Genomic DNA, 13,382 nt, shown 5'->3' on the forward strand with positions numbered 1-13,382 from the left:
ATGGGCTTAATAAAAATTCATTGATTGCAAAAAGTTTTTAAAACATGCAAAGAGAATCTCTTTTACTAACATCATTACCTTCCTTTTTGTCAACTGCTTTTTTCTTCTTTGTCAAGATAACCATTATCCCGACTTCTGTTTCTGTTTCTTAAAAAATAAGTTTTTAAACAATAAGATGCTTGACTATAATTTTTCACTAATTTATCTCTATTTAAAACATATTACTTTCAAATCTCAAAAAAGGAGATTTGATAAAGAAAGGGAGTAGGATGGTGAATATGGTGGAAATACTAAGTACTCATGTATGAAAATGGAAAAATGAGACCTGTTGAAACTATTCCAGGATTGGGGGGAACAAGGATAAAGAGAATAAGGGAGGGGTGAATTCAACTATGATGTATTGTAAGAACTTTTGTAAATGTCACAATGTACCTCTAGTACAACAATAAAAAAAGCTCAAAAAGCTCATAATTCATTTTGTTAAACACTTTTGTATATTTATGTTATACTTAAATTAAAATGTAAATTAATCCATTGAATTACATATAAAATGACAGAATAAGATTGCTAAAGTCTTTTAAATAACAGATTCAAAGCTTCCATAATTATTAAATTATGAAATAATATAATCATTTCAAAACCAAATTATTTCGTAAATGGAGGTGACAATCAGGTAGGTTTTTTTTACTTTTTTTTTGGCATTTTAAGAATAACTGAAAGATCATTTCTCTGGAGACTTCAATTGGTAATAAAAAAATAAATTTACCTTCATTCAAATGATTTCATAAATGACTGTTTTTGTAATGATATATAGCTCATTTTCTTTCTACATTTGGCCCACACATCTTCAGCACTCAAATGTCTTAGCACTATGCAATGTGTGAATACTTATTTATTCTTTTAAAGAAGGTCCTCTATGTGGTATTCATAGTTACAGCTCCTTATGCAACAGCAGAGCATGATACAAGCCTCTCTGTTTTTTAGCTTTTTTCAGCACTAAAGGAATTATTTAGCAATCTGTTGTGTACTCCAACCCTAATAGCAATACCCATAGATTTAAAAGTTACTGATTCATTTGTCATGAGGGTAAATAGTTTCTTTCTCAAGGACCTCAAAAGTGTCCCTCAGTAATGGCCACCCTTAGGCCAGGTGTCACTGAGGACCTGAGGTGTTTTCTACAGAAAGAGCAATGTCTATCCATTAGGCGTTGTGCTTAAGGAGAAAGCAATCGGAGAGTTCAGGTTAGGAATGAGTCTAGGACTCAGCACTGTAATGAAATGTCTTGGTGCTTCATTTCTCATCTAAAAGTAAAATGAATATCCAGTTCTTACTGGGTCAATGTAACTTTCCTATCTGATGGAGTAAAAGCTATTTCCCAAGTTAAGGAAAAGTGAGCATTCAAAATGCCTGCAGGCTACATGTATTGCTTCCTTAGCTTTTTGCTCTAGACTGAACAAAATCAATATAGCTTGATGATTTTTGAATCTTTGGCTCAGCCTATACAAGGAAACCTTATTTTTCTTGTTGACCAATTTAGGTACACTACCATTTAAAGATAAATCTTTTTGTTGTTGTTGTTGCTGTTTTATGTAATACTGGGGTTTGAACTTAGGATCTAATACTTGCTAGGCAGACACTCTAACATTTGAACCATACCTTCAGCCCTTTTTGGTTTGGTGATCTTTTGAGATAGGGGTTGCTTTGTGCCTAGACCAGCTTGGATGATTTTCTTCTTATTTGTGCTTCGTCATGTAGCTGGGATGATAGGCATATGTCATCATACATATTCATTGCTTGAGATGGGGGTCTGTGAAAGTTTTTGCCTAGGCTGGCATTGAACTTTGATCTTCCTGATCTTTGCCTCCTGAGTAGCTAGGATTACAGATGTGAGCCACTGCCTCTGGCCAATAAATCCTTTTAATAATTACCAAAAATCTCTCTTGAAATAAGATGTTTCAATGTTCTAGCACAGATGCATTTTTGGCTCATGTGAAGTGGACCAAAGGTTAGTTCTAAGTTAATTCTTACCCCAACTATCCAGTACATTTGCCAGAAGGGAAAACTTCCCTCTCTGACCATATTAACAATGGAGAATACCCAGCTAGATGCATACGGAGGGTACTTTGCAAATGCTTGATGTGATGTATGAATATCGCAAAAGCATCTACTGCATCAAGCTTTGATTGAGACAAGTAGTTCCAAATATAAAGCTGAATGTCACTATCATACAATGCTGAATCATCTTTGCAATCCTGTTTCAGAACTTCTAGTTTTTTTTTTTTTTCTAAATGCTCACACAATAAAAACATCTAGGGAAAGGATTCAACACTTGTAAAGAATAAATAAAATACAAAGAAGTCCTGGGTCTTTCAGAGCAGCTGGGGTGGACTGTCACCTTGGACATTAGGTAGCAGAGAAAGGCTGTGGTTGCAGCCACTTGTTACAAGTGCTCCAGAGCCACCCAAAAGTGGTAGTGCCAGACAGTGAATCTGGTAGACTCTTTAAAAGAGAACGGCAGGGGAGAACAAGATTAAATTGAGTTAATATGGTTGATGGACTTAAAGCAAATGGTTTAAGAGAGGCAGGAGGGGGTAGAAGGGGAGAGATGGTAGGAATGATCTAACCAATGTACAATGTAAGGCTTTTTGGAATTGTCACATGAATCAATTGCCCCTGTACAGCAAATATATCCTAATAAAAAAATTTTAAATAAATAAATAAATAAAAGAACAGGAAAGAGTAGAGGCATTTACTGGGTAATTTCATGATTATGAGTAATTAATAGAATTTGGTCAAACCTACCCATGGTTTTTAGCTTCAAAAAAAATTTTAGTTGGACTTTCTAAATTAATAAGAGAAAAACTCACATAATTTGGAGCTGAGTGGGAACTTAAGGATTTTTACCAATCCAAGTGTTATGGGTTGAATAGTTCTCCCCTCATTCATATACTGAACTTCTAACCTCCAGGATCTCAAAATGACTATATCTGGAGATAGGTCACAACAGATGTAATCAGTTAAGATAAAGTCATTGGGGTGAGCCCTAATCCAATAGGACTGGTCTCCTTATGAAAACAAAGGGAGTAAGATCTGGAGGTGGAGTTTCAAAAGAAAGAAGTCCATAGATGGAAGATAAGGATTGAGAGAGAGAGAGAGAGAGAGAGAGAGAGAGAGAGATCTGGATCTGGAGCAATCCTTCCCTCACAGCCCTCAAAAAGAACCTGCCCTGCCACCACCTTGGTTTCACACATCTACCTTTTATGGGAGATAATATAGCTGTGCCATTCCGTGCCATGCCGTGCTGCGAGTCACAGTTGTATTTCTTTCTTTAGCAGCCCAGCAAATGAGTACACACCCCCTTTCCTTTTTCTTCTCCCTTTTTCTCCCCTCCTTGGTCCTCCCTCTTCCATTTCTTTTCTTTTCCTTTCTTTGAATAGTGGGAGAGGCTATTATAGAAGTGGAGGAAATCGGTAGTAGAGTTTACATCTTTGAATTTAGATCAGTCTCTTTCACATCACAAACCCAAACTCATTCTCTTCCCTAGCAGAAGATAGCAATGGAAATTGTTTACTCTGTGTGTTTGATTTCTGATGATTGCATGGGGTACATTTAGTGAGCGTGTACCTTTAGATCTCTGTTCTATTCACAATGCCCCTCATAGATAATTATTAATTCACATTTTCAAGGGCTTTGTCATGATTCTGGGGTTTTTTTTGTTTGTTTGTTTAAGCAATAAAGAATTATGTTTATCATGCACTTAGATGTATAGACAAGATTGAATTTGACTGTAACGAAATGATAATCTTTTGCTCCTGTTGTCTATTTCAAGGAACCAAATACACTCCACTTATGTGGACTTAAGAATAGCCTTTCACTTCCCTATAGGATGCATACTTTAAAAAGAACTTGAATCTAAGGAAAGAAAGCAGCGGTGACCGGAAGAACAGGAACAGAGGCAGACTGGCAGAAAAAGAAATTTGCTCTGTCCCTGGTCCACTCAGAGGTCAGGCCAAAAGACACTTCTTCTTACTGCTTCTTAGTGTTTATAGAAAACCTGGGGGCTGTTCATTTTAATGCTCTTGATGAAAACCGAACTCACCAGAAGTAATAATGCCAATGAGCACAAATGACCTTTCAGCTGAAACCTTGGTGATTCAGCTCAACTTTGTATCATAGTAGGAATATCAGGGGAAAAGGTTCACTGAATAAAAGAGTGATACTTCTTTGCTATTTAGCAAAGTCCCAGTGAGCCTTGTCATCCTTCTAATTACTTAATTAGGAATTTCCTGGGAGAAAGACATAATTTCTATAATTGAACTGACACGGCTATTTGATATGTTTTTTAAATAATAAAAACTATCACCAATCTGATAAATATTTGCTATGGGCATAAGATAACTCCTGATGGATGCTGAGTGGCGAGGGGTTGGTGCATTTGTAAAGAGAGCAGCAAGTAATCAGGGGAAGGGATGGAAATGCTTCACTGAGCAAATTGCATTTTTCCAGCCGATGCTGGGTCCTATCAAATATCGCTGTGTGAAAGAACATGTCCGTCAGGCACGCTGGCCATCCTGGCAAAGAGCAGAATGTTCCTTCTAGGATTTATTTATGGCTAAATCAATTGTACCTTAAAGGGATAATTTTTCAAATAGTTTTGCTCTTGCAGGCAGGCTCCTGTAGCAATAGCCATCTTGAAACCAGAGAAGCAAGGTGGTTTAAGGTCTTCCAAATCCAGGTTGCAGATAATATTATTCTTTCTCTCATTTCCCAATGCTGCACTGTTTTTATGGCTTTGGGATTTCTAATCCTTCAGGATCCAGCCAGGATCTGGCATGAGGGAATCATCTGAACCGTTAAAATTATTCTCGCTTCAGGTGGCAAAGGTCATCTGTTCCTGACCTTTTATTATGTGCTTTTAGGGGATTAATAAAAATTGAACCCTTTGGTTCCTTTGTTGTTGTTTTAAGAATTTTACTGAGTTACAGGAAGTTACTGGGGAGACAGAAATCAAATATTCCAGAAAGTTGCTTGTAAAACAAAATTCACATTTTTACCCGTGTTAGTTTAACTCACCTTTAGAGGGATAAAAAGCAAGGAAGAGTGAGAGTTGCTGGGGTTTTTTGTATTTTAGTGAACTTCAGCCCAGCAGCAGCCAGATGGGAGGTGAGTGAGTGAGTGCTGGGAAGGCCCAGGGCAGTCCAGTTTTCAACAGAGCTGTGGGCAGCTATGAAGCCACAGAAGCTGGTGGGCTGTAAGCGGGAATCACGGGGCTTCCCAAGAGGGAACATTTGGGCTGACCAGGAATTCCTCACACTGCCGGGCTCTGGTAAGAGCAGCTGCATCTGCAGATCAAAGGAGTTTTGCACAGGAACAGCACAAGTGCACCGTGGAGAGGAGCTGGAATTCTCTGTCAACAGATCTCCAGTGTTTTTCAATGTTCATAACAAAAGGACAAGGACAAACATTGATGTGATTTGACTTGTTTCGTTTTTGTGAAAGTGAAAGGGGATGACGGTTGCCTTTCCTGAGAATTATGTCACCTGATCTATATGGTTAAAAAAATGTTAGCATAACTTGTATAATTATACTCCGGGGGGGGGGAGGGGGAAAGATGCCTGAGACCTAGCAGGCAGTGGTATTAGCTGGACCCACATGTACCTGTGCACCTGTCTGCCAGACATTCCCAAGATCCTCTAGAAGCCAGTAGTGATAGAGAGGCACTGCATGGAGATCTAGGGAGAGAAGGGGCAAGCTTGCCCCAGGTGAAGAGCCATATTAGAGTTGGGCATAGTAGTGGATGTTTGTAATCCCAGCTGCTTAGGATATGGAGACATGAGAATCACAAGTTTGAGGCCACCCAGACAAAGTTATTTTTTATTTTATCATCTTTACATTTATTCACATGTGTACACATTGTTTGAGCCACCTCCCATGCCCCAGCCATACCCACCACACCCCTCTTCCCCAGCTTTCAGGCAGAACAAAGTTATTGAGACCCTGTTTCAAAAATAAAACAAAAACAAAAGGACTAGAGGTGTGGCCCAATTGGTAGACCGCTTAGCACAGGCAGGCCCTGGGTTCAATGCCCAGTACCACTGCTACAACTACTAATAATGACAATACTAGGTTCTGAGTCTTACCTAATGAGAGGAATTAGTCTTCTCAAGTGAAAGCTCAGGAAACAAGTGACTTGAGACACACCTGAGTACAGTCGGGCTCATCTCCCACACCTGTCAGGATACAGCCAAGATGGGAATGGCTTCCCTAAATGTCATATACTTGAGCCCTGTGCAACCTCAGCATCTTTACCTGGCAAGCCAAAAATGGTCCTCACTCATCTCTTAGCCATGACTCAGGACAGGCTTTCCATAGAAGGAACATTTTGAAGAACTGGAAGGTAACAAAATTCTTTCTTTTATCCTACTTGCATGCTATACTTGCTTCTTTCTGCTATCCCGTTCTTATGTGCACATCTCTGCGTATGTCCCTTATACTCTGTTATAATCTATTAAGTTGTCTTTCTTTCTCACTAGAGAATGATGATCCTCAAGTCTTTCTTTAATCTCTTTAGGCCCAAAACCTGAAACAATGCTGGCACATAAATCGATTAAATAAAAAAAAATCTCATGAATCTATGATAGAAAGAAAACTAGATTATATTAGTCATTTTGAATAAATGCTACCTACTCTTCCTGATGTTTCTACTTCCAAGGTCAGGTCAAAAATAAATTACCCATCTCTTATGCCCTACACCATATACAGCAAAATACTAGATGTCTGGTCCAAGTCTTTCAAGACAACCTTGAGAAGTTAGGAATTTGCAGACTATCTCTAAGAGGAAGTACCCTCTCCTTAAGTGACCACTTTAGAGAACCCTTAAGTGGTTTCCAGTAATAGAAGGCAACATTCACAGTTAAATACACATCTCCAAAATTGACAGGTTGTCTTTAGGTATTTATTTGCCTAGAAGCAGTTTAACTACAGTGGTTTGCATCTCTAATTGTTTAATGGGGAATGTATTGCTTGTGTCCAAATGAAAAACAAGGAATATCCATGTTACAATGTGGGACTTAGTAAATACATAATTAAGATTTAAATGAGTATTTTAGATCCAATGGTAGCTATTTCTAGACAGGCATAATTAGAAGGCATGAAGAATTTAGAATACTTCCTTTGGGACAATGCAGTTATTTTTCTTTGGTTTGCCCTGTGGACCTGACCACATCCTAACCTATAACTTCATGTATTCAATAAATGCTTATGATACTATGCTATGTGAACAATTTCCTTGTACGCCCTCAGAGCCATGTCAGTCTTCCTTGAGAGATGGTGCTTTTGCCTTTGTTTGATTGTGGCTTGTAATTTAAAAGCTAACCTCATCATGAATTGGTACTCTACTATATGAGTTTTATCTTAGAACTATAGTAACATCTCCAGATGGACGTGTATAGTAGACCATCTAATTCTCAAGATGGTTTGGAAATAGAAACATTGATTTTATTCTAAACTATTTTGTTTTCTTCATTTGATGTTACTTTTTTTTCAACAAATACAGTTTGTTGATTAAGTATTATATGAATTAAGTATTAAAAAAGTAGTCATGACATTTACTCTCAGAGAGTTACAATACAGCAGGGAAGATAGACATTGCACAAATACTTAAAGTGGGAGGTTACACTGGGTGAGAATAAAATCCCCTGAACCAATCACACTTTGCATATTTTGAGATAGTAACATTTTACCTAGGACTGAAATGGGCTTCCTGGGTGAAGAAGACATGTCTTCTGCTTGACAATGCATCCTTCTTTCGCTTTTTCTTCTTTTTTTTCCTTTGGCAGTGCTGGGATTTGAACTCAGGACCTTGTACTTGCTAGGCATGCACTCTACCACTTCAGCCATGCCCCCATCCCTTTTTTGCTTTAGTTTAATCTTCAGGTGGGGTTTTACACTTTTTTGCCTCTGATTGTGATCCTCTTACTTATGCCTCCCACATAGCTGGTATAATAGGCATATACCACCATATCCATTTTGTTTATTGAGATAGGGTCTCAATAATTATTTTGTCTGGGATGGCCTTGAAATGAGATTCTTCCATCTCCTCCTCCTGCATAGCTGGGATTATAGGCCTGAGCCACCATGCCAGCAACAATGTGCCTTTGTAAGCAATTCCCACTTCTAATGCCTAAGAAGTATGAGTATGAGGAAATAACCACATGGCAGGGAAGGTAAGACTATGCGTGCTTGGTGTAAGTCAGTCATAGTGGCCCATGCTCTCTGGGCCATATCTTTATTTTCTCCCAAACCAGGAATACAATGGTGAAAATATTGTGATGTACAAGCTAGAAAGGAAACCTGCTGGAGGGGCCAAGAACAAGCAGGATGAGTAAGTGTTCACTTATTTGTGTCTTTCTTGCTTGGGACACTGGTGTCAGCAGATAGAACTTCTCTAGATGTTCAGTGGCTTGGGCAAGTCCATGTGACCTCACATCATTGGTCAACCAGATGGTTTATTTCCAGACAATAATCCTGTCCTGAGAACTAATGAAATATAATTGTTCATAAAGCTACTGCTGTTCTGGTCTTTTCTTATATATCTGTCTGAAAGAATCTATAAATCAGGTAAAACAGTAGTGGAGGGTATTAAATAGGGGAAGTCAGCTCCCAGCATACATGAACAAATATTCAAAAGTAGAAAAGCATGTGGTCTAATAACAGAAGTAAACTCTAGATCCTGTAGGAATTATATGGCTACATATAAACATTAGAACACCTAGCTGCTGCAACATAAATGATGCTGGATGAATACTCCCTTCTCCTATTCTTTCTCCTTCTATATTCCTCACCTTCTTCTTCCCCAGTCTTTTACCTTATCAATCTCCTTCATTGTCTTTTTCTTTTTCCCCTATTTTTCATTGGCTCTTTCTCCACTTCTCCCTTCTTCTTTTTTTTTTTTTTTTTCCAGTGAAGCTGAGTTCAGAAAAAGAAAGATAAATCCTAGGGCAAAAATTGAATGAGTTAAAGCCTACAATGACAATGAAAGCTACAGATGCCCTGAACACCATGTCTGTCAGCATGAGGAACTTAAAGATAGTGTAGTTCCACATGCTCCCTGGTTTCACTTTCAGTGGTTACCTGTGGTACACCAATGTCTGAAAGTACTAAATGGAAAATTTCAGAAAAAAAAATCCCAACCTAAGAAGTATGGTGAAGTCTCTTTTATTACAATATGCTCTTATAATTATTCTATTTTATTATTGGTTATTATTACTAACAATGGCTAATTTATAAATTAACTTCAGCATAGGTATATATGTACAAGTAAAAATGCAGTTTATAGAAGTTTCAATACTTTCTGCAGCTTCAGGGTTCTACCAAGAGTCTCAGTTTCAAAACATACCCTGTAGATGGGGGCAGATAGTGTATTGGCATTGCCACCTGCTAAGTCCAGCTGATGAGATTTGGGGGATTTGCATGTTGGGAAGTTAGAAATGAGACAACTGCATAAAGCTAGGTCCCCTAAGGATGAGGGGCTGGTTAAAAAAAAATTGCCTCCAGACAAAGTGAGATGACAGAGATACTTGTCCATCCCAAAGAATTTCAATCAAGTAAAAGCTCCTCACACAAGTTCAGAGATTAACTTCTTTGGGTATTTATTAAACTCTCAAGACAAGAAAATAATCTCAAGTGGATCTCATTTGGAATGGGGTGCAGGGTGTACTTGGCAGAACTGAATTCACACAGGTGAACAAGCTTGTGTGTCCAATCCCACAAATCGACATCAGTTAAGTACTCATTCACAAAGTCACTGAAAGTATAAGCAAATGAGCCATTATGACTCCCAAGAATGTCAGACACTAGAATTACACTGCTAACATAGATTTTTAAATTGTATAAAAAGTAAAAATGGAGAAAAAATATGGAAAAAGGGAAAGGAGATATAAATAGGATGAAGAAAGTTTGAAAAAAGAACCAATAGTATATCGGTTAACACTTTCTTGCAGTATTAATATTAATGAGTTAAATGGCAGACCTGACACACTTGAAGAGAGAATTAGGAATTAATGCTGTTCTCCTCAACCTTGAACGTATCTGGAATCACCTCAGAAGCTTGTTAAATGCACATTCAGTTCTGAATCCTAAGCCCTCAGGTGATGCCCACACTTTGGGTAGCAAGCAGTTAGGAGACAGATTTAGAAAGTTGCCCAAAGAGACAAAGAAATAGAAAATATCTCCTAAATAAGAAGAGAAGGAATAGAGGCAAAGCAATATATGAAAAGACAATGGCAGAGAATTCTTTTGACTTGTGACGTGAAATCACAGGATAAAGAAAGAATACCCAAGAAAGGAGAGGAGAGGAGAGGGGAGGGGAGGGAAAAACAGGAGGAGAGGGATAGAGGGGAAGAAGGGAAGGGTAGTGGAGGTGGGGAGAGAGACAGGGAGAGAGATGGAGAGAGATGAAGCTGAGAGAGAGAGAGAGAAAATTACAAATTATCAAAGAAAAGATCTTTAAATCTGTCAAAGAAGAGAGAGAAATTTACCCACAAAGAAACAAATGGTTATTAGACTTTTCAACAATACCAGTGGATATGGAATAATACTTTCTTCTGACAGGGAGAAAAAGCAAAGAAAACCAATCCAAACTTGATCAACCTAAATTTGTGTATCCATCTTAACTATTCCTCAAGGACATAGCAAGTCATTTTTAGACAAGTTAAAAACTGAGTTTATGACCAGCATTCTCATTCAAGGGTATTTTAGTGATTCTCATAGTTTAGTTTCCTGAACATCACCTGGGAATACATAAGAAATGAAACACCGAGGGTGCCACCCCAGACTTAAGGAACGAACTCTGTGTTGGTGTCAGCAAGTTGTAGTGATCACTCTGTTCTGGGCATCCAGTGCTACTGCTGTAGGATAATCACTGCTCTAGGTGATGAACATGAATCAAAAGCAAAATGATTTCCTAGGGAAGATCTGAGGAAAAAAATGGAATCTCCATCAAATCGCTTAGCAAACTGTAAATTAACGTAGATGAACATTGGCTAAGTAGAACAATAATGCCAAATTTGAGGGTAAAAATAAGACAAAAGCAAAATATTGAACCACACGAAAGTAAGATACAATGAGGACGAATGTAGTTCAAGTGCCCCCCTTTTAAAGAGAGAATTGAATAAAATTTTCTCATATATTAAGACAGAATCATAATTATTTAATAGGTGATTTCGTTTTTAGCAGTATCAATGATATCTGTAATGTTTTATTTAAAATTTTTATGTTACACTTTTCTACTGCTTTCAAATGCATTATCTTATTTAATCTTCTTAACAATCCTGCTAAGTGGGAGAGTTCAAATATGCTGAGTAATATTGTAACTTGACCAAAATCACATGATTGAGCTGTGACAGAAATAGAATCCAACTCTTGTGATTCAGGACCTTCATTTTAGCTTTTTTTTTCCATTATATTACTACCTTTTACCATTAATAAAATTTTATTCAATCATGCTTTTTTGTAGAAAATCATATCCTTTGAAAAAAACTTCAAGAATATTTTTTGTATCCTCTCATACAATATAAATAGAAAAAGGTTAATTAGAAACCCTCTTGTCCTTAATGTTGAATGTAACGAAGCTATATTTTCCCTGTACATATGCTGGGAAGATTTATGACTTTTCTTTTCAGAAAAATAGGCTCAGAAGGAGAGAATAGAATGACAGTATATTTTTTTTCCAATGTGAAGTCAAAGAAGACTTAGAGAAGACTAAGTCTTCTCATAATAATATTCTTTTAAAGACAAGATTGGTTCCCATCAGTCAAATAGATTTAGAATACAAATGACAGAGTTAATCAAGTTCATCTGCTTTGGAATATCTGAGTGAGTGCTTCTTGAAATATCATTCATGGACTCTGGAGGAGACTGGTGACTATTTATGCTGTCATGTAAGCCCTGGTGTCTGCCTGAAACCATTGCAGAGCATAAGCAGGTAATCCCCCCTTATATAGATATTCTGGACAATATATGCCTGTGTCCAAGTTTGGCCATTACCAGAGTCATTGACCTTATATCTACATCTGAATTTTCTACAAGCTTTATCTATAATTAGATTTATATTTAAAAGCTAAAAGATCTTTTGATATTAAAATTTACAAAGGGCAAAACCTGGTGAGTCATTTGTGGAATTTTTTCCTATAATAATTGAAGGAACTTTCCACTTGAAATAAATGCCAGGGTGAATTTCTTAGCCTACTGTATACTTTTCATGTAAAGGTCTTTATGTGTTTTGCAGACGGGCTCATTAGCTTCCTGATGGTCTTGGAGACAGGTAAGTGCTATCAGATATGGAGACTGAGGTTTAAGGAGACTGAAAACTGCTCTGAATGCTGGTCCATCTTGGATTCAAATCAGGAGCACAGAATATTTCCTCAGAACATAGATTTTTATTTTTACTGGGCTTTATAATTACATATTTTAGATTGCTTAGTATAGTTTGAAATGACTCAAATATGGAAACATTCATTACATCTTTTGGGGGATGATTTTGATTTTTGTGGAAAGCTGTTTCTGTCTAATTGATTTTATATATTTTGACTCAGTAAATCTCATTTGGTCTAAGAAAATTATTTCTCATCCTCCATGGGTAGAGAATTGTTTTCTTTTTAATCTTTCTCTCTCAGTTTAATAATTTTTAAGACATGTATTCATTCAGTTTTCTTAACAAATAGCAGGGACCACCTACCATATGCTAATTCATTTAGCACATCTACATACATAGGTAAGTAGTCTTTTAGGATCTCTGTGTATCTACTGTTGTTAAAGAGTTGATGGGCTTTACTGAAGCAAATTTCTTAGTTATAGCATAAGGTCAATGAACCATAACTTTAAGGAAATGATTATGAGTGACGATAGAAACCTCAAAGCCCCTCACCATTACCCCGCCACTCTTCCCTTATGTGCTCCACATAAAAAATATGAGCTTTTCAACATTTCAATGGCCAGTACCAAAATTCTGTTCACAAGAATGTCAGTCTGTGGATCTGCACTGGGAATTAAATGCCCAGAGGAGGGATAACCTTGATTATATTCTTATATTCATCTCTGCTTTTAAATTTCCTAATTCCATCATCAAGTATACATCAAGGAAATATATGAGAATGGATTTGATAGCAGGGTTTGGAGAGCAGAAAAGTGACAAGTCCTATGAACAGGAATGACAGACACTAAAAGTAGAGAGTTATTAAAAACGGAATTTTTATGGTTGCCTCAAGCTCCACCTGCTATGAAAACTGTTAAAGTGAGAGTAGTTCAAATGTTAATTTCCCAAAGGGCAGAATCTCTGGATGCCTCTGGAATGGACAATTCCAGAGAGGCACTAATTTTCATGC

General features: G+C 37.3%; 1 protein-coding gene across 1 annotated transcript in view; it reads left to right on the forward strand.

The window, feature by feature from the left end:
- The first annotated feature begins 5,226 nt into the window (after nucleotides 1-5,226).
- Nucleotides 5,227-13,382, forward strand: part of LOC141422675 (uncharacterized) — a 96,913-nt gene continuing 88,757 nt past the window's right edge. Inside the window, exons 1-2 of the mRNA XM_074072115.1 lie at nucleotides 5,227-5,326; nucleotides 12,287-12,322. Of these exons, the coding sequence (XP_073928216.1) occupies nucleotides 5,227-5,326; nucleotides 12,287-12,322 (136 nt within the window). The remainder of the gene's footprint in view (nucleotides 5,327-12,286; nucleotides 12,323-13,382) is intronic.

The sequence above is a fragment of the Castor canadensis genome, chromosome 4 (assembly GCF_047511655.1).
Source record: "Castor canadensis chromosome 4, mCasCan1.hap1v2, whole genome shotgun sequence".
In the NCBI taxonomy this organism is placed as follows: domain Eukaryota; kingdom Metazoa; phylum Chordata; class Mammalia; order Rodentia; family Castoridae; genus Castor; species Castor canadensis.